The sequence below is a fragment of the Capricornis sumatraensis genome, chromosome 16, assembly GCF_032405125.1.
Source record: "Capricornis sumatraensis isolate serow.1 chromosome 16, serow.2, whole genome shotgun sequence".
NCBI classification, from domain to species: Eukaryota; Metazoa; Chordata; class Mammalia; order Artiodactyla; family Bovidae; genus Capricornis; species Capricornis sumatraensis.
The window spans coordinates 41,719,851-41,744,078 of NC_091084.1; the positions used below are offsets into that span (position 1 = coordinate 41,719,851).

The following is a 24,228-nucleotide window of genomic DNA, read 5'->3' on the forward strand; positions in this document are numbered from 1 at the left end:
TCGACACGTGAAAGATTTACAATGTAAACAAACCAGGACTCTTAAGATGTAAAGCAAGCATAGAAATAAACACACAAAATAATTCAACCACACATACAATTTCAAAATGTTACCCAAGTTTAGAAAGGCATTCGCCATAAATTGATATTAGCAAAACTGCTGAAAGTTTTCAGCTTTTTTGTTTCCATCTCTACAAGTTCCCACACTTCAGTAATGCTGGTGTAGCCACAACACACCTCGCGTATCTGACAACTGAGAGCGGGTGGTGTCCAAGGCCGGTTTCCTTTATTTAACAAAATTATCAAAATTATTTGAGTAATAATCAGCACCGTTTCACTGTTTTTAAGTTTAAACACAAAAACTCTGTGGTAACAGAGAATGACAGAGTTGAAGTGACTCTATTCTACTTTTTTCGCCTTCATAATTACTGTGCTCATTTCCCGATCATGGAAGCAGCAGCACTGTGCGGGCTGCAGCTCCAATGATTCCCAACTGTCCGAACTTACCCTGGAAATGAATATAAGGGCGAGTCTGTGATAGCATGTGCTATTAAAGAATAAGTGACAAAATGCATAAGCAACCCACATGTGTTAGTTTGAAGCATAAATATATATATGTGTGTGTGTGTATATACATATATGAAATGAAAACTCAAGACTAATTTTACCAATTGTTTAAGACTTAAGCTAACAAAGAATTTTTTTTTTTTACGAACACTTCACTGATAGCGTTGTTTAGAACCATAGGCATAGGGTGATAATAAAAATGACAGCTGTTTTTAGATGGTTCTGCCATATAAACTTCTGTACAACGAAACTCCTTAATGCCTACATCTGGGGCAGATAATTCCCACCCTCTCACCTTTGGTTCACCACTGTACCTTAGAATTCTCAAGTGAAAGTGAAAGTGAAGTCGCTCAGTCGTGTCCGACTCTTTGCGACCCCGTGGACTGTAGCCCACCAGGCTCCTCCATCCATGGGATTCTCCAGGCAAGAATACTGGAGTGGGTTGCCATTTCCTTCTCCAGGGGATCTTCCCAACCCAGGAATTGAACCCACGTCTCCCGCACTGCAGGCAGACGCTTTAACCTCTGAGCCACCAGGGAAGCCCTAGAATTCTCAAATTTAATTTAATTAGCTTTAATTGGGAATGGATGACCTGCAGGTATAATGACAGAAAGTATCAAAAATGAAAGCATTCAAGAATTCACATTATGAAACTCTGCCGTCAGAAACAATCTCGACAAACTATGATTTTAAAGTTGTCAGGGTTAACTTTTTTACATGAAATTAAAGTAGAACATACATTCAGAAGTGTACCAATCACAAGTTTACAGGTTGTTTAACTTTTATAAAGTGAACACACCCATGCAACCAAGTGCCCAGGTAAGGAAATAGAAAAGAAGTCCCCTGATCCACCCTCCATCCAAGTGAACATCAAACGCTGCTCCGTTCCAGTGTACCTCAAACCCCCTGTGCCACAAGAGTGACGGTGATCCTTTAGTCTTGTCTGGTTTTTGAATGTTACATGCATGGAGTCACATACTGTTGACTCCTCTGTGTTTAGCTTCATTGGTGCAGCATTGCAGGGCGAGAGCCATCTACACTGTGGTGTGTGGTTCACCCATTCTTGTCACTAGAGTACTCTGCTAAATGGAAAATACCACCATCTATCCCTTCTACGGATGGACGTTTACAATGCTTCCAAACGGAACCTATTATGAAGAGCGCTCCTCTGAATTCTTGGGGATACACTTTTCATGAACACATGCATACACTCCTGTTAGGTGTTCCTAGGAGTAGAATTGCTGGTTATGAGATATACGTGCATTTTCAGCTTTCATTTAGGTAAGAGGAACAGATGGTTTTTGAATTATCTTGTTTTTTTTAAAAAACAGCTTGAGAAAACTTTATATATAATTATTAGCATATATTTAACAGGTTGCATTTTAAAAGACTTCTCAACTAGCAGTAAATAAGCAATCTGTTACTACTACTGCTTCTCAATTACTTTATGGAAAATAATTACACAGTCATCCAACCATATCACAGCCCTTCTTTGGGAATTTTCTAGGAGGTATTGATGGGAAAGATAATTATCCGTTAGCCGATAATATTACAATTATCCCAGAAAGAAATGTGGCCATTGAACTCCCGCAGAGCAAAGGTAATATCAAAGAAAGAATGCTAGCATTAAATCAACAACAGGGGAGGTGAACTCTGTAATGAGTCTAGGATTCATGCTGAGTTCATTATCCACCCTCTCCACTCCTTTTTTCCAACTGAAAACTCAAGACAAACCTATTCCACATAGTTTTGAATGCAAGAAAATGAGAGAAGAAAAAAAAAAGGGTGCTGTTTCCAGACATACAAACTATTTTTGTCAAATCAGCTCTTTATCTGAAATCAGGATATTTTCTAAAAGCAAATAAAGACAAAAGTCCAAGAAACAACTAAAACCAGCAAACTTACCTTCCCAGCAAATTCCAAATTCAAACCATATCCTGTCCTTAGGAGATGAGACAGCTGTTGGAGCACAGGGCAGGCTGTCCCAAAATGTGCCCCAGTGGCATTTTGATTATTTTGGATTAAAGTTACTTAAGAAACAACCAATGAAGAGGGACACATGGACCCTCCCCTCTGTCTCCCCCAAAGCAGGAAATAAGTCTCTCAATGAAAGGTGCCCTCCTTGCATCTGGAGGTGGAAGAGACCCTTACCACCAGAGATGGATAATTTAGGATGGAGAAGTCTGTATACACATCTTGTTACTTTTAAAATTTACTTCCCCAAGCCCAAACTCTGTTTAGATTTTCTCCAAACCTATGTTTCTTTGTCCTGTCAATTCCTCATAAATTTATCATTTATCTAAAAAGTATGACAGATGCCTGGCTTTGGCCACTTCTTAGGTCTGGTTTCTATGTGAACCTCAACGTCATGAATTAAAAATTCACTTCTCTTTTCCTGTTAATTTGTCTTGCGTTGATATTATTTTCAGTCCAGTCATAAGAAGGATAGCAGAGGAAGTTTCCTCCTGCCTAACTGGTCATGGACCATGTTCTTAAAAAAAAAAACAAAAACAAAACGAAATAAACCTTGCAAATGTGGCTGGAGGGGGCAAGTCCATGCAAACAGACCCCTCTAAGGAATCTTGGCCCATTTTGCCCTAGAACAAAAACCCTCCATATGAACTGGGTTCAGAGAGCAGCTCTTTCTCCTACCACCCCATGCAAGAATCCTTCCTACAGTACCTTGATTTACACTCTTCTGGCTAAATACCTTCAGATATGGGAAAATCATTAGTTAATAAAATATTTACCATGTTCTGGGCAGACTTAAGTGTTAGAGAGTTGTATTAATCTTCTATTGCTGCTTTAACAAACCACCCCAAATTTAGTGACTTAAAAACAACACCACTTTTTGATTCTCTACTTCTGTAGGTGGGATATCCAATATGTACCTCACCCGGCTGAGATCAAGGTTTTGGAGCTGTGTCCCTTCTGGTGGCTCTACTCTGAGGAAAGGTGAGTCTTTGCCTCCGTCAGTTTCCACAGTCTTTGTCTCTCAGTCCCTTCCCTCCCACTTCAGAGGCCAGCAACACCAGGCTGAGTCCTCACATGGCCAGCTGTCAGCTCTCTAGACCTCGTCTTTCGCCTCCCTTTGCTACTCTTAGGGAAACTTGTGATTTCATTGGGCCCACTCACATAACCCAAGATGCGTCCCTGGCTACTCATAGCAACGCCCACCTCGCTTTCCATGTATTGGAATACGTCCCCTAGCACCATGAGAAGAACTTGGATACAACACTGCCTACCATACCGGTTAAGTTGCCATCGGCTTCTCAGCAGCTTCTACCTAGAGCTCTGCTTTCTGGAAACACACAGGCCTAAGAACAGTGCTGAAAGACAATCCTGCAATTCTCTTTTATTTCCCCCCTAATCTCACCTTTCCACATCCACTTCTCACCCACAAAGTTGCTCAGGTTGTATCAGCTTCCCTAGGATCCAAGTTCCAGGCTTATTTTTAGTAAACTCCATGTGATCTCCCTTCCACTTGGTCCCAAGACGTGAGAACTCTGACTCTGCATCTGTCACCATCTTGTCGCAGCCACCTGATAGACAGTGATCATCATTCCTTTGCATCCCATTGTTCTCATCTCTAAACTCAGAGAAAATCTGCTTCCAAAGGCCACCATGGTGATAAGAGAGAACACACACGAGACTCATCTGTATGCTGAAACCTGCCACGCAAATGGCCATGCCTATCAACCCATGGACTTCAACACTGACCAGCAGAGAGATGAAGCAGAGCCTCAAGTCACATCTCCAGAGCGGGACCTGAAGTAGGCTCATACTCAACAAACAAGGTAAAAGCTTTCCCCCCAGAGTCAGTCTGAGTCCCTACCCACACTTATCAAGTGAGCAGCACAAACACAGCAATGACTTTTTTCAAACAGAAAAATTAGTCGTTTTTCCGATTTGTGAGTTTATAACAAGCCTTAGGTTTCAGGCATAACTGCTCAAACAGGTACAAAATCACCATCTTTCCCACAAAGATATGGTTAGAGATGTCATAAAATTCTTTCTGGAAGCAAAAAAAAAAAAAACCAAACAAAAAACCAAGGTAATAATTAATCAACCATTTGGGGAATTTGAATTAAAGACTTGGGGATCTATTTGTGGACAAGTCCCGGAAAGCAGCAATGCCAAGCAGCGAAAGCAGACTGCACTAGACAGCAAGGACACAAAAAAGTGAAACATCACATTTCCCCAAATCCTTCCCTAAATAATCCTCTCTCACACTTGTTACTTCTGCAGCTGAAACACGTAAGTTATCAGACAGGTCTGTGGCTTGGTTTCTCCTCCATTACCTCCCATTCAGCAAGCGTATTTGTTCGCATCTGTGTTCCACTGTTTCATGTTTTGGAAATTGAAAAAAAAAAAAAAAAAGCAATATTCTTCAAAGAATGATTCTTCCCATTTCATGGGTGAGAAAAATGAGATCCAACCCAATTATGTTGGATCCATACAGTAGCAAGGGCTGGACCAGGGAGTCAACTCTGCCAAACCGCAGGCCCCTGGAAAGCTAGTTTCAGATGCCTGAAGGACAGGAAGTGAGTGTTAGGGTCGCAAGTGCAGAATGGAAGGGCGCAGCATTCGGCTGAGGACAACTCATTTGTCACTAGACTCTGAAAGAAAAGGCCTGCAGGAAAAAAAGAGGAAACAGATCAGCCCGAAGGCGGGGCGCAGGTTAGGGTAGTGGGTCAGCAAAGGAGCAGGCTGCAGACGGATCCCTTCCCACCCGTCTCTCCCTTCCCCCGGGAGGGCCTGGAAGGGCTGGGCAGAATTACTTGGTTGCAAAAAAATGAAAACATCAAGAGGATTGTCCCTGACAAGAGGCAGTATAATAGGCACTGATGGATGCAAGGAGACGCTGGCATTTTCAAACCACCACTTTGAACCTCTCCTCTTCATCCTCTTCGAGCAATGATCAAAGGACCAAGATTTCAAATTGTGAAGCAATTTTTTCCAATGGCAGCATCTGGCTCCTTGGCAGGAGGCGCTGGGAGCCGGGCCCTGTCGTGGGCGTCCATCCAGGCCTGCCACATGGTGAGGCTCGGCTGCGCCGGGCACCACGTGGGCTTTGCAGCTGCTCCCCAAGGCGCCAAAGGACAATCGCTCTGCCCTCCACCATGAGCCATCAGGCAGAAGTACTCCTGAAGCAGCCTGGGCAGGGGGGTCTTGAGGTTGACGACTGCTCCCCAACCCTCTCGCCTGACTCATTTGTAAGCATCTGCTCCCTGGCCACGACCACTGAAGCCACCCCAAGTGGCTTCGGAGCTTGGGGTGCTGGAAGCTGGGATAAACGAGGGACGACCCCTCAGCAAGACTGGACTTGAGTTTGAGGAGAGTGAGAAAGCTGCCCAAAGAGAAGGGCGTCTTTGAGAGTGTTCACTTTGCCTGGTGCCCCTGCCCGACACAGGACAGCAGCTGTAACTCTCTGGCCACAGCTGTTTTAAATAAGAATAGGCATAAACTCAGTCCCTGCTCTCCAAGTTACTTCCCACTGATTATGGCATATATTTACATCTACAAAATAGAAGATTTTAAAAGACAACTGCCAAGAGCCCCTTCATAGCGCAGACTGGCACCCCTATTCGAATTTCATCAACATTTAGTACTTCAAAGAATCTTAAAAGCTTGCTCTAATTACAATAGGCACTGTCTGAAAGACTGGCTGTTTGCATTGCAAATTCCTACAAATACTGGCATTCATTAAAAAAAAAATTCAATTAATATCACCCATATAACTTCAGGTTACCGCCACTGGTGACTTCACACAGTAGCTGGGATGAAAGAGCCAAGGTCTCAACCCCTAGGATAAAGCAGTGGCACAGGCCAGCTGCCTCCAATGGAGGCGGTGAATGAGTCCTGGGCGCCCAGCTGAGCTGGCCCTCCACCCAGCACATTCATCAGGTGTGCGAACACGGACCAGAGACCACCCTTTCCAGACCACAGAACAGGGCCTTTTTCTGGTCTGGAGTTTACGTGCATGGAAAGTCTTACACAGAACAATGGCAACAAATTAATCAACTAATTAACAAGTGTAGAACTGCCAAATAAAATATAGGCTGCCTAGTTAAATCTGATTTTTAGATAAACAACATACCTTTTCATAGGGATAGGGACATATCACTATGTCCCAAAGATGACATGGGACAGACACTGAAAAAGTATACACTGTTCACCGGAAATTCAAATCGAACTGGGTGGGTGGTATTTTAACTTGCTAAATCTGGTAACTCTTCCGACAATTCACCTTTACCAGAGAGAATAAGAAAAACCGGCACTTTTGCTCAAATTTTCATTGCTGTAAGGAGATATGTACAAAATATTTTTTGAGTGTGAAAACAAATGAAGCTGCTGAATAACACATGGAGCATAGCACTTTTTTTTAGTAAAAAACAAATGGAGTATGTACAATGTTTGTGGATGCATATAAGACATGGAGAGAGACACAGGGCTTGTGGGAAGATCTCATTCTTCCTTCTAAAGTCTTTGGAACTGCTTAGAAAATTTAACAAGCTTCTCCTGGCTTTTGTCACGTAGACACTAAATTAGAATGCGGGTGGATGGCAAGGTAAGGTATACCCTGAATCTCTACCCTCACAGGGAGAGGGAGTTTCACGTACCGCCAAGGATGGCATCACCGACTCGATGAACGTGTTTGAGTGAACTCCAGGAATTGGTGATGGACAGGGAGGCCTGGCATGCTGAATTGATGGGGTTGCAAAGAGCTGGACACAACTGAGCGACTGAACTGAACTGAAGGGTCTATGAAGGTCCAAACAACTAAGATCCTTGACGGGTTTATGACTATAACCAGATAATCAACTTATTCCCTGGAAAACTGGGTCTAGAAATAAGCAGACACATACCCTGATAGTGCCACTTCAGTTGTTTTCTTCCCAGGCTCTTCCTGGGGGCGGTTGGAACGGTGAAGTCAGCTGTGCCTGCATGAATGGGGTGAATGCCGGGCGGTGCAGATGGGCCGCATGCATCTGCTTCCCCCAGGCTTCTGGTTAGCAGCAGCTCTGCGGGGCACAGTGGCTTTGTATCTCAGCCTGCAACTGTGGCAGGGAGCAGAGTTAAACAGCCCCATGCAGCAAAGAATGGATGGGTCCCTGACTTTGGCTTTGTTAGCAACCACTGAGCCAAATGGTCCAGGATGGGAAAAGCTGTCAGATGGATTCTTTCACGAGGTTAAGGGAATTCCCAATTTAGATTCCACCTAGATATCCTGAAGAGTTCCAGATTAAAAAAAAGAAAAGTGTCCGTGGTGGGACTGAGGTGAAGGGCCTGCGGGAAAAGCACCATCAGCTGCTGCTCCCATTTTCCAGGCTGTCCTGTTCTGCCTTCTGTTCTCAGGGGATTCAGACTCTTTTAAAAAAAGTGACTGTCAGGCAGAGTATCGTTTCCACTCTCAACTTGCACCATTCTCCTGGTTCTGTAAGGCCCGGCGGCCACTGGGACCCTCAGACAACTCTCATTAGGATTCCTGGTCTCTGCACAACACCCCCCGCTCCACCCGCCCCAAACTCCTTTCCACTCTCCCTCCACTGATTACATTTTCAAGTATCAGCTCAAATGCCACATCTTCGTGAAGCCTTCCAGAAAGTTCTCAAGCAAAAAGAGTTCCTCCTCTACCTATGTTTTCACATTTCCACTACAGCCCCTACAGTGCTGTCCTTTAGCTGCTGTGTGTCTGCCATCCCACACCAGACCCCAAAGCCTGCCTCTTACTCATGTCTGCTCCCTCAGCTTTCTAGGAGCAAAGTAGAGATCAGTGAGTATTTGCCGAATGACTCACCGGTGATGCGTATATTCAACGCTAAAGCAAAGGATTAAACTATTTCTATAAGAACCCAAATTCCCGAGAGAGCCTGGAAAGCTTTTGTGTGAATCCCTTGAGGTCTCCCTCCACCAGCTTTCAGTAAATTCCTTGAGAAAGATTAGTCAACAAACTGTCTAGGCTGACAATCAGAGCTGGCCCAGCGGCAGTTATAGGACCCCATGTACAGCAATTCCTCTAGGTGTATGGAATGAAATCACTCTTCATCTAACAAATTAAAGAAAATAAACTGTTGAGAATCTGCTATATACACTGTGCTGCTGCATAAACAAATGTTACCGGATAGGATCCTTGCTCCCTGGGGAATTTAGGTCATGGGGCTGGGAAAACAGGAAGGAAGCAATAAAAGACTGCAGTCAATGCAGCAAGTGCTAACAAGCTCCAGATACCGTTCTCATGAAATCAAACCAAAATGGGTTGGATGTGCAAGGTTACTACCTACCATTCCCCCTCATCCCTCTACATGAAACATCAGAACCTGCTAGCCAGAGATGATTTTTCAAAAAACACCAGACCCTGGTGAAGAGAGTAAGAGTCACAGTCTACCAAAGATAATCTATTACGTATTAGTCCCAGAAGTACCTCTGAATATGGTGGTGTTTCTTGTTAATCTTCCTTCCACTACATCATTCCATCATTTCCTATTGTTCATATAATTTCAGAGTTTAACACCATTGTGAGATGAGATAGAAGTGGAATGAAATGAAAATCTTGAACTGAAAGGCCCTTTTCTTACTGATAACAGTTTAAAACATGTGGGAAGCATATTATTCCATTTTGCTAACATCCTTTTCCATGAATAGCAACAACATTTGGTCGCAAATGATAGACTCGAGTCTACAATTCTAGCCTAAATCACGCACAATCCAATTAGAAACAGGCTGAAACTCCAGAGGGGGTCTATTTGGCCAGTGTACATGTGCACCCGATTTCTTATCCCTAAATAAAGCCCAGCTGTTTTATTTATAGTGCCTGTCGTTTTGTCCAACAAATGTGATTTTGTTCCTACCAAGATAAAAGCATCTTCTAAAGGCCGCCTTCTTTCCAGATAACTCCTTTCCATTTCTGTTTTATAATATCTTCTCACATCTACTCTGGCTAGTAAAACTAGTCTTGCTTTTTCTTCCTCCAAAAAAGTAGGTTAAGAAAGTTGAATGACTATGAATATACTGTTAATTGTTTATACTGGATGATAATTCCAAGAATTTAATAAAGTAAAACATAAATAGCCATAGGGTAACTTGGAGTATATCCTGATTTCTAACATGCCACTAATTGATTTGACAGAAAAAAAGAAGCATTATAATTAAATGTATATTAAGAATGTTTCTTTCAATAACAGGATACAGATCCATACAATCTCATTTTTCACACTATTTTCTTCTTTATTATTCCAAATAAAGTTTGAGAGTAAGCCTTCATTATCCTAATGATTCTTCTGAATAGTTTTTGACTGTAAGGTTTATAAGTAACGTGTTAGTAATGTGTGGCTTTCTTAACCAGTGTCGCCAAGCTTGACACTTTTGAGCACTGTTAAGACAGAGCAGAATTTTGAGGGCCCTCCAAAAATATTACTTTCACTGCATTTTTTATTCCCTTAAGTAAACTACTACTACTTAAGTAAACTATTCTACTTAAGAAGGCTGAGCATTGAAGAACTGATGCTTTGAACTGAGGTGTTGGAGAAGACTCTTGAGAGTCCCTTGGACTGTAAGGAGATTAAACCAATCCATCCTAAAGGAGATCAATCCTGAATATTCATTGGGAGGACTGATGCTAAAGCTGAAGCTCCAATAGTTTGGCCACCTGATGTGAAAAGCTGACTCACTGGAAAAGACCCTGATGCTGGGAAAGACTGGAGGCAAGGGGAGAAGGACATGGCAGAGGACGAGATGGCTGAATGGCATCACTGACTCAATGGACATGAGTTTGAGCAAACTCTGGGAGGCCGTGAAGGACAGGGAGCCTGGAGTGCTGCAGTCCACGGGCTCACAAGAGTTGGACACGACTGAGTGACTGAACAACAGCAGCAAAACTACTACACGGGCTGGAATCAAGCTTCTTTTGAAAGTGAGCTGAGAGTTATACTTGGGTTTCTGTCTTTTAGGATGCATGACTGAATCACACCCACCTCTTCCAGCTTTCGGGACTCTCTGATCAATTCCAAAGCAGCTGACATTTTATCTTAAATTAGCTGCCTTGTCTGCCATTATCACTGGCAACCCATCTGCATGGATCTCAATTCTGAAACAAAGCACAGCTCTGTCCATTTGTGGGTGGACATCTTCCTTTCTTAGAGCCCACAAAGCATCTGATCGTTATTTTAAAAGGAAAATAAGAAGTATGGTTTTCTGCCAGTGCAAAATGTTGGCCTCACTAACCACAAATCTGGTTCCATACTCCTCCTCACTCATAATAACAATTTCAATGCTGCATCAAACTGTATTTTTTCTGAGACACTTTAATTGGGGATTCAAATTTAAGCTACTAGTTTTTAGTTTAGTGTTAGTTGCTCAGTCGTGTCCAACTCTTTTCAATCCCGTGGACTGTAGCCTGCCAGACTCATCTGTCCACGGGATTTCCCAGGCAAGAATACTGGAGTGGGTTGCCATTTCCTTCTCCAGGGGATCTTAGTATAGTAGTATATACTACTAGTGCAAGCAATTCAACTAAAGTGACAAGGAGGTGGTGAGATGCTTTCTCACAGATTATTCATGACAACATATCCTCTTTACTGGGTGTATCATAATTTAACCTTCTTATTAGACATTGATAATAAGGCTTTCAGTGTGTGTGTGTGTGTGTGTGTGTGTGTGTGTGTGTGTGTGTGTGTATAGGTATATGTGAGTTTGTGTGTAAGAAACCAAGTTGCTTTTTGAAAGCAGTCAAGCAGTTAGTGAATATACCAGGCATAAGCCCACACTGGGTATTATTTACTCCCTGGGAGGTGCATGTGATAATTCCCACTTCACACATAAAGAAACTGAGTCATGGATAGGCAGAGTGACTTCTGCATCGTGACGCAGCTAATCAGTGCCGGATCTGCTGGACTCTGGAATCTGTGTCCTTTCTACTGCGTCTGTGCGTGGAAGCCAAGGGCACCTGAAGTGAAGCAGCACCATTTCTTTGTGAAGATCTGTCATTAGGGGGCACTCAGGTGTCCGTTTACCTGGGCACCAACAGTTGCCTACTGTTTCCAAGAAGTTCAGGTCGGACGCTACTGTGGCTCTGTCATTCATGTGTGTTCTGGCGTCTGAGTCCTGGGGAGGCCAGTCAGTTTTCTGCTCTGAAGCCAGTGGAAGGACCGCTGCACGGCAGAGAGTTGGGCCACAGCTCGGGCATCAAGTGCAGATCCTGCAGGTGGACTCAGTGTTCCACCCACAGCACACTCCTGAGCTGCTCTGGCCTGACTAAGCCCAGGCTGGACATGGAGCGATTAAACATGTGGATAAACTAAGTCATCCTGCTGGTGATAACCTGGAGACTGCAGGTACTTTGAGAAAGAGGAAATAGGGAAGAGAAGAAAGGAGATGTGTAGGTAGGACCTCTGTTGAGATGTACTGAATTTACACGAAAATGAAAATTGGTGAAGCAAACTGCTAATATGAAAGACATTTTAAACGGAAGGTTAAGCCTACTTAAGAAACACCCACTGGAAATACCGACTAACATTCAAGCACAGAGAGTCAAAGTGTAATTCACACTTTCTAGGTCTTTAGAGGAAGCCATTGATATTTCAAACTGCAGCAAAGTGTAAACCTAATTCAAACTGCCTTTTCTCACTTATTCTAACATAGTTAGGACTGAATTTCTTCATAAAGGTGAAATACTGCTAACAATTATGCTGAAGGAGAGATGTCTTTCATCATACTCATAGGAGAGCTCAATTGTAATTCTAATTCTGCAAATCTTAATTTAATAAACTGATATCTAATCTCGTAGAAATTGTTTCTAAATCTGCACATCTCATACCTGCCACTACACTCTAAACATTTGCAAACCTAGACCTCGTTATTTGGGAATTAGTGACTGAAGGACCCTGTCACTGAAAGCATGTATTAAAACCATCCTCTGGGTAAAATGGAAAATTTTACAAGCAAAAACAAAAACTTTCTAATATCAATAGTTTCCATTCCACTTTACAGTCAAACAACAAGCAAGTCATAAGAAGTCTTATTAACATTAAAAACCAACACTTTAATTTGACAGCACTGAAAATGCTTTATTTTTATCTTATCTTATGTTTTCTGATTAATTTTAATTCATTTGGGTATAACAGCCTCTTTTATATCTTTCACCATAGTGGCTCTCAAACTTTTTCATCTCGGGAACCCCTTTTCCACTCTTAAGATTTATTGAGGGTCTCAAAGAGCTTTTGTTTCTGTAGGTTATAGCTATCGATATTTTCTATGTCAGAAATATAAACTGAGAAAGCTTTAAAATATTTAGTACCTGCTTTAAAAATAATATAAGGTTATTTCATATTAACACACATCTTTTTTAAACTGGACCTACCTATATTCTAAAACACAAAAATTAGTGAGAAAGGTGGCACTGACTTGCATTTTGCAATACTTAATGTATGGCTTAATGGAAACTACCCAGATTCTTATATCTGCTTCTAAATTCAATTTGTCATGATTTGTACTTCAACTTTTGGTTGAAATACATGAAGAAAATCCAGCCTCACATAAACACACGGCTGGGAAAGGTAAGACTATTTTAATGGGCTCTTCAGATAACTGGCCATTTTTCTTTGACACTAAATCAAAACTTGATAAGCAATGGTTTCTAAAGGTTAGCTGCAGTGTGGAGTCTGAAGCCCTCAATGAACTTTTCATACTATTACATTAAAACCCATTAGTTTATCTTGTACAGTATTAAAAAAACAATCACATTTTTTAATATGACTACCGTTCCCATCAGAAAAGTCCTAAATGTTGGGAAGCCGTCAAGTTCACCAGAGTGGATACAAATTTTCCAAAATTCTTATTTTTATTTGAAAGTTCAAATTTTATCTTTGACAACAAATGTCAGTGGTTTTCCTTGATGGAGCAGGCAGGTTTGTTGCATCCATTTTAGTGTGTACTCGGTCTAGGATGTAAAACTTTCACAAACGACACTCTTGGTTTGACTAATTCATTTTTTTAATTTAAACTGTGCATGCAACCCAGTCTGATTGATCCCAGGCTTTAGCAGTTTTACCCTATAACACTGGAACCATCAGTATGCATATCAGCAGAATTCAAAAAGAAAATAACATCTCAGTGTCATAATAAAAGTAGTTTTGATCTTGTCGGCCCATTGAAAGGCTACTGAGGAACCCCCTACGGGTCTGCAGGCCACACGTTGAAAACTGTAGTGTTACCATATAACTGGCCCCCAACCACCATTCAAGTCATTGGGTGGCAGTCAAGGAAGTGACTGTTACTGCTTTTTCAGAGTGTCCATATGTATTACCAATCCTGAGAACATTAATTTAAGTAGAAGGTTATTTCCACAATCCAAATTCAATACGGAAGCATGACAAATGAAATCCAGTTACCACTCAAGGATTAAAAAAACAAAACAAATTAAATTGAATATGTAAATTTCCTCCCAAGGAATTTCAAACATGAGTTTTTCCCTAGTCTGTTTGTTCTGCCATTTGTGGAGTTTTTTTGATTGTGTGCCAGGCACTTGCTTAGCTTTGGAGATATGAAAAATGACAGGCAGACCCTGTGAGCAGGGTCCTGGGGGCACAAAGAAGCCAGTAAACAGAGCAGAGGCGCTTTTCAAACGGATCTGATTTCAAGCTCCAGGTGCCCACCTGTCCTTTGTAATCTCTGCGTCTCTATTTTCTTAGCTGGATGCGAGGCAAATTCCACTTAACCCTGGGAGGACTGGAGGAAAAGCACGTGATGCATGAACGCAGCGCACAGCCCACAGCAGGCATTCAATCAGTGTAGCCACACAATGAGTAAGGAGCCTGGAGTCCAGAAAGGAGTGGGACACACATCCCAGTTAATTGTGACACAGCCTGGGAACTGAGGCAGTACCCAACGCGACAGGACTAAAAGAAAAATTAGTAGATTATTTATTTAAGGAAGGTGTGGTAATAAAGAAAGCCACCATCTCAAAAGGGGGGAAAGGAGGAAAACTGTACAAAGTCCATCCAGACACACGAAGGCCGGCTGAGGATGGACAGGAAGAAAAACACCTGGAACCAGCTCCTGCAGGGCCTTTAAGGCCACGCTGAGAAGAGTGAACACGTGAAGCCGTTTTCTTTTTATTTTCGTCAAGAGTGAGGAGTTATAAACACTCAAGGCCAGCAAGTTCTCTGGTCTAAGCCCCGAGGACACATCCCTGACCCCACAGCAGTCCTCTGGCTCAATCCTGACCAGTGGAGATGGGACAGCAGAGATCTCCTTGGAGGCTAGGGGACAGTCCCAGCAGCTGGAGGAACGTGCCCGTGGTGTCTGAAAGCACAAACGGGGCACGCGATAGGCAGAGCCATTTCACATTCTCTCTGACCCTTGAAGTCTTTATCTTTGCCCAAGCCCCTTCTCTGCCTCGGGTCCTAGGCTCCCATGGAATTTATAGGGCGCTTTGCTTACTGGGCTCCTCTGGTGGCTCAGACAATAAAGAGGCTGTCTGTAATGTGGGAAACCCAGCTTGGATCCCCGGGTCAGGAAGATTCCCCTGGAGAAGGAAATGGCAACCACTCCAGTATTCTTGCCCGGGAAATCTCACGGACGGAGGAGTCTGGCAGACTACAGTTCATGGGGTGGCAGAGAGTTGGACAAAACTGAATGACTTCACTTTGCTTACTGGAGTGAGAACCAACAGAGAGTCTAGTGCCCTGCGTCTGCCATCGTGACTCCAGCCATCTGCGAGGTTTCTTGTCATTGCACAACTGAGTTCTTAAGCCCAAGGGACCACCTGTCTGTCTCGGCAGGGATGGCAATGTCGCCTGGGTCCTCATGTGGCTGTGCCGCGCAGCCTGCGTGAGGACGCCCACAGCGCTAGTGTGCAATCCCCTGGCGACCGTGCAGATCAGTCAATGGGAACCCACAACCACTGCAGCTCTGCCCTCGGGTGTAGGACGCGACCATTCAGACAAAAGTGACTGAAGTAACAGCAAGGTCTTACTCACCCAGAATTTTACGAGGAAGAAGGCATTTTGAGGGCCCTTTCCAAACAGTTCCTTTAAGCCACCTTTCTTTTCAGGAAATTTGTCATAAATCTGACGAATGTCCACTGATTCGAGCAATGGGTCACTGTAAGAATGGTTGGCGTGCCCGATGTGCACGAAGAGGTGTTTGTTGTACTGCAAGAAACCAACAGAAACATTCCCATTACAAACCCTTTGGTCAACCTGGGACACAACCATCTCGAGCTGCATAAAGAGTGGTGGTCTTGAAATCCTGGAGTTCCGCCTTGAACAGCCTCAGGTCTGTGCCTTTGAAAAGATGACGATATTAAGAAAAGTCATGGGACTTCCCTGGTGGTCCAGTGGTTAAGACTTCACCTTCCGATGCAAGGGGTGCAGGTTCAATCCCTGGCCAGGGAGCTAGGATCCCATATGCCTTGTGGCCAGAAAACCAAAACATAAAACAGAAACAATATTCTAACAAATTCAATAAAGACTTTAAAAATGGTCCACATCAAAGAAAATATTTTTTTTAAAAAAAGAAAGGTCATTACAGCTCAGGGTTAAAACACTCATTGTCCATTATTGACAAGGGCATATATTCTTCCCAAATGCCCAAAAAAGTCTTTTTGTAGATACAGTAGGAAATGACTTCTGACCCAATTACCAAACCTAGAAACAATTCCATCACCCAGTTTCACCTGATCAACTGAAAATGACAGTGACTGTTATTTACAGTGAAAGCCCAATAAGAAGTATGGGTGGTTCAGCTGATGCCATCACCCAGAAAGCACTTGTTGCTCCAATTCCCTTAGCAACAGCAAGAAAGCAGTACTCGGAGCAACAGTACCCACTTACTTCTTCCAGCAGGAATAAGCGAGCTGAGTGTCTTTCTCATGTGTCCCTTTAGTGACCAGTCTGGCACTTCTGCATAAGGGCTGGTCAGTATGTGGATGTCAGCGCAAAGCTACAGTCATGGGTATAGGTCATGGAGAGGACTCATGGTGCAAGGCTATACGGGATCAATAAAGAAAGAACACCAGGTGCTCATCCACAAAGAGTGAAAGAAGCAACTCAAAACCCTCTCAGGTCATTTAACTACTGAATAAAAACCTTTTCTTCTCCATAAGACAGGGTTAACTGGACCACAAAGGAGTGTGGCAAACAACTGGCTCTCAACCAGGCTATAGCAGAATCACCAAGGAACATTTAAAAATCATCAAAGCCAGGGTCCCAGCCAGGCTAAACTGGCATCTCTGAGAATGAGGCCAGGCATCATTTATTCTTAATACTCCCTTGATGAATTTCAATCCACAGCCAAGCTGGAGAACTACTGGCCTAGACGCTATACTCCAGATCCCCCGTGCCTGCCTCTTCTACTGAATAGGCAGTAAAACCAGCCTAATCTGACACCAAAACATATGGCATGCAGAGGTTCCTGGGAGCTCAGAACATAATGGGGTTCATAAGAGAAACCCATGTCACCAACAGTCTGCACTTTGAGTTTACATTGGCATTTCTCCAACTAGAGTCCTTCCGAGTACTAACCTCATCAGTTCAGTACAAGTACAGTTCAGTCTGTCAGTCATGTCCAACTCTTTGCAACCCCATGGTCTGCAGCACGCCAGACTTCCCAGTAAATTACCACCTCCGGGAGCTTGCTCAAACTCAAGTCCATCGAGTCAGTGATGCCATCCAACCATCTCATCCTCTGTCATTCCCTTCTCCTTTTGCCTTCATTTCCCAGCATCAGGGTCTTTATTCTAAAGAGTCAGTTCTTCAAATCAAGTGGCCAAAGTACTGAAGCTTCAGCATCAGTCTTTCCAATGAATATTCAGGATTAATTTGCTTTAGGATGGACTGGTTAGATCTCCTTGCAGTCCAAGGGACTCTCAAGAGTCTCCTCCAACACCACAGTTCACAGTTCAAAAGCATCAATTCTTCAGCACTCAGTTTTCTTTATAGTCCAACTCTCACATCCATACATGACCACTGGAAAAACCATAGCTTTGACTATACAGACCTTTGTCGGCAAAGTAATGTCTCTACTTTTTAATATGCTGTCTAGGTTGGTCATAGCTTTTCTTCCAAAGAGCAAGTGTCTTTTAATTTCACAGCTGCACTCACCATCTACAGTGATTTTGGAGCCCAAGAAAATAGTCTGTCACTGTTTCCATTGTTTCTCCATCTATTTCCCATGAAGTGATGGGACTGGATGCCATGATCTCAGTTTTTGAATGTTGAGTTTTAAGCCAGCCTTTTTCACTCTCTTCTTTCACTTTCATAAAGAGGCTCTTTAGTTCTTTTTCACTTTCTGCCATAGGGTGGTATCATCTGCATATCTGAAGTTATTGATATTTCTCCTGGCAATCTTGATTCCAGCTTATGCTTCACCCAGCCCAGCATTTTGCATGATGTACTCTGCATATAAGTTAAATAAGCAGGATGACAATATAGAGCCTTGACATACTCCTTTCACGATTTGGAACCAGTTTGTTGTTCCATGTCCAGTTCTGTTTCTTCTTGACCTGCATACAGATTTCTCAGAAGGCAGGTGAGGTGGTCTGGTATTCCCATCTCTTTAAGGATTTTCCACAGTTTATTGTGATCTACACAGTCAAAGGTTTTGGCATAATCAATAAAGCAGAGGTAAATGTTTTTCTGGAATTCTCTTGCTTTTTTGATAATCCAACGGATGTTGGCAATTTGATCTCTGGTTCCTCTGCCTTTTCTAAATCCAGCTTGAACACCTGGAAGTTCACAGTCCACGTACTGTTGAAGCCTGGCTTGGAGAATTTTGAGCACTACTTTGCTAGTGTGTGAGATGAGGACAATTGTGCGGTAGTTTGAGCATTCTTTGGCATTGCCTTTCTTTGGGATTGGAATGAAAACTGACTTGTTCCAGTCCTGTGGCCACTGCTGAGTTTTCCAAATTTGCTGGCATATTGAGTGCAGCACTTTCACAGCATCATCTTCCAGGATCTGAAACAGCTCCACTGGAATTCCATCACCTCCACTAGCTTTGTTCGTAGTGATGCTTCCTAAGGCCCAGTTGACTTTGCATTCCAGGATGTCTGGCTCTAGGTGAGTGATCACACCATTGTGTTTATCTGGGTCATGAAGATCTCTTTTGCATGGTTCTTCTGTGTATTCTTGCCATCTCTTTTTAATATCTTCTGCTTCTGTTTGGTCCATACTATTTCCTTCCTTTATTACGTCCATCTTTGCATGAAATGTTCCCTTGGTATCTCTTAATTTTCTTGAAAAGATCTCTAGTCTTTCCCATTCTATTGTTTTCCTCTATTTCTTTGTACTGATCACTGAGGAAGGCTTTCTTATTCCCATAGGGAATATTCTTATATTCTCATAGGGAATGAGAAGTCCCAAATAAAAGAAGGCTGCTCCAAGCTTCTTTTGTACAAAAGAAGTGTACACACTGTACAAGCAGTCTGTGTGCTGGCTAAGAGATGAGTTTGGGCTCAGTCTGCTCCAGCCCAAAAGATTGTGTTATTACCAGTCAGCCATGACTTTGGGTAAGTCTCCCCAGCCTCTACTGGAGCACCTCCATTCAACAAAGAGTAGACACTCAGTAAATGTTAGCTACTATTATTTCTCATAAAATCTCTCTGCTTTGAGGTTCACAGTGAATATAACAGGTTAAAAGCACTATGGTAGAGAAACACTGTTCAACTTTCTATAGCCTAAAGTTTTCCAAACTTGTTTGGTCACAAAACCGTATAAATGTATCCTGCAGAAGTGCTGGTTCACACCCATGATCTGCCACCTACACAGTGGATCTCTAGCCACAGTACTGAAGAGCAGGAGGGCCAATACCCCATCCGATGCCAGCTGTCCCCAGCCACTGCACGTACAGGGAGTGTGGCCAGGACCTAGCGCCTTCTGAACAACATCAGAGAGTCACCTTTACCAAGGCTTCCCAAACCCTAAAAGGTGTCAGGTGACATGAAAAAGAAGAACTCAGAGCTCTGACAAGGACCCCCCCGCCCCACCCCTGCCTCTATCCCAGCTGGATTTCAGGATGGACTGAGTCCTGGACACAGACATGCAGGAACAGAGTATGCTGTGCTCGAGGGGAACTTTTGAAACAAAGTAGGAGCCCCCATCATGTTAGGGAGGTACGGTTATGGGGGAGCTGAAGTGCCTCTTTCTGATCTTTAAAAATTTTTCTCTAATGTTATCACATCATCTTTTCAATTATAAGCAAACCAAAGCCCACAGAAACATCTGGGGCACCGATGCCGTGGCACTTCCAGTCTCATTTAGAGGGTATAAGCAGAGTAAACACCACAGGAGAGGCAGGGGACACAGACTGGCGCAAGGTCCCCAGAGATGAGGAGGGGATGTCTTGTGTCTGCCCCTCCGCTGGCCCTCTCGTTACTCACCAGTACAGGAGCAGAGGCAAAGGCATTGTTCCTCCAATATCCAAACTGGCTGGCTGGCTGTCTGTCACCCACCTCTGACTGCAGCAAGTTCTGAGCCCTGCTGGACTCTGAGAGGCACCGCTTCTGCCACTTGCTGTGGTGTCTATAGGCACTGAGTTTATAGGAAAGAATGGGATACAGACAGAGCCTTGGGGACATCTATGAATAGAATCTGAGTCTCTGCTAAGCACACCTCACTCCCTACTCTTCCACCTCGCCAGCCTCCATGGGCCAGGGCAGAGGTGGGGTGAAGTTACGACTCGTAGAACACAGGGGCCACAGCCTGGACCTCCAGGGGTCAGAGATCAGGAAAGTGAATGGAGGGTAAAATTCACCATTCTTCAGTGGGCCCACTCCAGTATTCTTGCCTGGAAAATTTCATGGCAGGCTATAGTCTATGAGGTCACAAAGTCGGCCACGATTGAGCAACTGAGTATATTACTTAGTATATCAAGGAAGTATATCTAAAAATCAACATGCTGAGTGCAAAAGCACTCTAGAACCAGCTAAGAACCTGAAATCTCAGTTTTCTCCTGTGTACAATGGGGATCTATGACTGCCATATTGAACAGGTTGGAAGATTAAAGGAAATGATGCACAGAGGGGGTTCTGGCATACAAGAAGCGTTCAATAAATCGTAGCTGCTAAGACTACTGTTGTGGCGGTTTATTATGTGAGATTAACTAGATCCTGGGGTAGAAGCAAAAGAACTTTCCTGCCTTAGCTATCCCTCCTGCCTAGCAAAGAAAAAAATAAACACAAATAAGCCAAGAGCTGGGAGCAAGTTGTGGAGCTGCATGACTTTTCAGATCCTTGATTACGGCCCACTCAAACCAGCGGCTGGAGTGCGGGCCTCTTACCTATGTCTGCAGGAAGAAAGGGAGCTGTGTCTGTTCAGTGTTTGTACAATGTGCTTTCGATAAATGTGACCTCGGATAATCCTTGCCTCACAACGGTACTGTAGGTGGGTTTTATTAAAGTCATTTTCACAGATGAGGAAATAGAAGCTCAGAGATGAACAGATTTGCCTGAAGCCACACATCCAGGAATAGTCCTGAGGTTAAGAAGAAAACCTGGATCCATCCACGCCACAGCCCATGCATTTGCTGCGCCATCAACCGCACTGTCTCCAGGAGAATATATAAACGCCTAGATCCTTCTAACTCAGATCTACCTTTTCTGAAAGTTGATTTCAGCGTTTTCCAGGTTCTGAGAAGTGAAATTGCAATTTGGGACACACAAAGTGACTCACAGATGCATCATAGGGCCTTCAAAGGTTTCTGTTCTGAGGAAGTTACCTTTGTGCCCAAGTCGCTGAAATGAACTGAGAACGGGCAGGCTGTCTTTGCCAAAGGAGATCGGGCACTGCCTCTCACAAGGCTGGTGACTCGAAACCAAACCCTGACTGCTGGCATTTGAGTGGCTTTACTCGTGCCAAGAGGCGACTTTGCTTCTAAGAATACAAAGGAGTAAAGAAGGCGTCCTGGAGGCCACAGCAGGGGAAGAAACAGACATCCCTCTCTCCTTAATTCAACCTGGCCAGGTGAGGAATCCCTTTGCCCTCACATCTAGAAGAATGAAAAGAAGACATCTGATATGTTTGTGTTCAAATCTTAACAAAATTAAAACCCTAAAAACTATCTGGGGAGGCCTTACCTCCCATCCTGCCAGGTCTTCTTCTAAGGGAAAAAGGTTAGGGTGCTCTCCCTTCCCAAATAAATTCCATTTTCTTTCCAGCAGTGATGGTTTCCCCAAAACTAACAATGGAACACAAAACCAAAAAAGAGCAGTTCTATACTATGTGGCAGGAAACAAATATTTATATAAACAACAACCAACAATCCCAAGTGTGTCGGGGAATGTACAAGCAGAAACAGGACAAATGTCAATGAATTACATCTATCAAAGTCTAAGACTAAATCTCCTTGACATCCAAAGTAGAGGTTAACAATGGCTTGTTCAATTATAAGAAAGTCTCCCATGTGCAGTAGACATGCTGATTATCAACATATCAATACAGCAACAGAAAAGGTACTCACTCTGCATATTTCTTTCTGGATTTCACACCTAAAAGGTGTGTGACCTCACACACCTAAGGTCCATTATGTACCAGGCACTGTGCCGGGCACAGGGAATCCATGAACTAATAGTACAAACAGCGTGTCTCCTCAAAGAACCTGTATGGAGCCAATTTTTTGCCTCTTCAGTCAGAACCATTGGGCATCCATTAAAAATATGTTCTCAAAGATTTCTAGAGATGACTGGGATAAGGACAGTCAACATTCCTTTTCCTGTACATCAAATGACTTTTGTCAGCACTCACCTGCTTTTTTTATATGGATGTCCATATCCTCCAGCACTAAACATATAGTGTTATTCATTAACAAGAACATACGTGGAATTTACCTTGAAAATGTGAACAAAGGTTCATAAGCTTAAGATGAAAACCAAGTTAACCATCACATGTGAGAACAGAACACACTCTCAGATCTGTCAGGTTTTAGAAAACTGTCCTTCCTCACAACTATTCTCAGATAGCAACAGGAGGATACGCTCTTGTGAAATGAGGGAGCCGAACAGAAAAGAGGGAGGTGAAGCGGTAGCACAGAAGCGGTAATATGCTGGACCACAGCTGGGCTTCTGACCTGGACAACAGCCAGTCCAGGAGGGACAAGGACCTGGAAGCAGGAGGGCTCCTAAAGGGGCTAGAGAGGGAGTCCCTGACTTAGCTGACCATCTGGAGAAGAGTTTGAGAATTCTATTAGACACACGGGGCATGAATCTGTGTAGGTATATACAAACTGAACAAACAAAGGCAATGACAAACCTTAGGAAAAACAAGTTTTAGAATCAAGAAAATGACTTTCATAATAAAAATACTAAGTGCGAAACCTAAAATTGTGAAATAACCATACTGGAGGGGTGGGGATGGAGGTGAGAGGGGTCATGTGCTAAATTCAGAGTTAAGTCCTGGTCTTCCACAGTAAGAAGTCAACAGATGAGGTCTCAGATCGTGGACCGAGATAGGTAGTGTAAGTACGTTGCTTAGAAATACGGAGCGAATATACACAGCAAGGGCTGAAAGGTTGCAGGCAGCTGTCCTGAGGAGGACTGGGAGACGGAGCAGGGCGGGCAGGGCACAGCTGCTTTTCCTTACAGGCCATGCCTGGGGTTTCATCGGGCTTACACATGAAGCACATCTATTACTTTATTAAATTAAATAAGCAGCCAATCCAAAGCTATCTCGAACCATCATGGAGTTTCGTGAGGAAAGAACTATAAAGGGAAACAAAAACACACAGAGTCGTGCTCCAGGATGTTTATTCTAGTTGGCCACAAGTTCCCTGGACCCAAAATGAGGGTGAGATCAGAGCCTTCCTCCGGCTCAAGACACTCGGGATGCCTGAGCAGGACCTCGGATCCTTGTCTGCCTGCAGGGTTCACCTGACATCGCACCGGGGCAAATCCCACTGGGCAGAGACGACCCCAGCTCAGCTGCCCCCGCCACAAATCCAATACACAGATTCCTATTTCAACTTGGAGAAGAGTTCATTTTCTTTTTGGATTGCTATAATCCCTCCAGTTATTCTTCACAGCTGTTGCAAACAGTGACAAAGGTAACTGTAATCCTAAAATCTCCACAGAGTGACTTGCAAAGGGTTATTTAGCTACCCTGGGGGATTAACAAAGGATGCTCTCCCCTTTCCTCTAAGGTGGTTCTAAGAGGTCACTTTCCTTCCTGATCTCTGCTGCTTCTTCTCTCTGCTGCTAGGGAAGTTGCCGGGGGGAGGGGGGCGGAGGGCCAAACACTGGACTCAAGCACCAGAGTCAGACGGGATCTGGGTCTGAATCCTGGCGCCGGCCTTGTTTCCTAGCTGAGTCATCTGGGAGGGGTGCTTCCAGCCCTCTCCACATCCGTAATCCAGGGACAATAATAGTATCTACCTCGAAGGAGTGTCATGAGGCTTGAAGGAGATCACACATGGAAAATCCACAACGCTGTACCAAGCATGCAATTCTTCATTATTATTATTGTTGATATTATTATTTCCCCCAATAGTCATGATGTGTCTGTACTCTGGGTGAGATTACCTGAAATTATGCCTGTTCCTCTGACTGTTTTAGGTCCTGTACTGTAAGGTGGCTGGGGTGCAGGTGACATGCACACAAGGCCTAGAGGGATCTGGCCCCTGAATTTCTCCCAGTGAAGAATGCAAAGTCTGTCCTGGCAAGTCGGGCTGGGGC

At 43.6% G+C, this 24,228-nt stretch overlaps 1 protein-coding gene across 1 annotated transcript in view; it reads right to left on the minus strand.

Moving 5' to 3' along the window:
- The window catches only part of TEAD1 (TEA domain transcription factor 1), a 53,466-nt gene that overhangs the window by 17,898 nt on the left and 11,340 nt on the right, over positions 1-24,228 (minus strand). Inside the window, exon 5 of the mRNA XM_068988426.1 lies at positions 15,545-15,718. Within this exon, the coding sequence (XP_068844527.1) occupies positions 15,545-15,718 (174 nt within the window). The remainder of the gene's footprint in view (positions 1-15,544; positions 15,719-24,228) is intronic.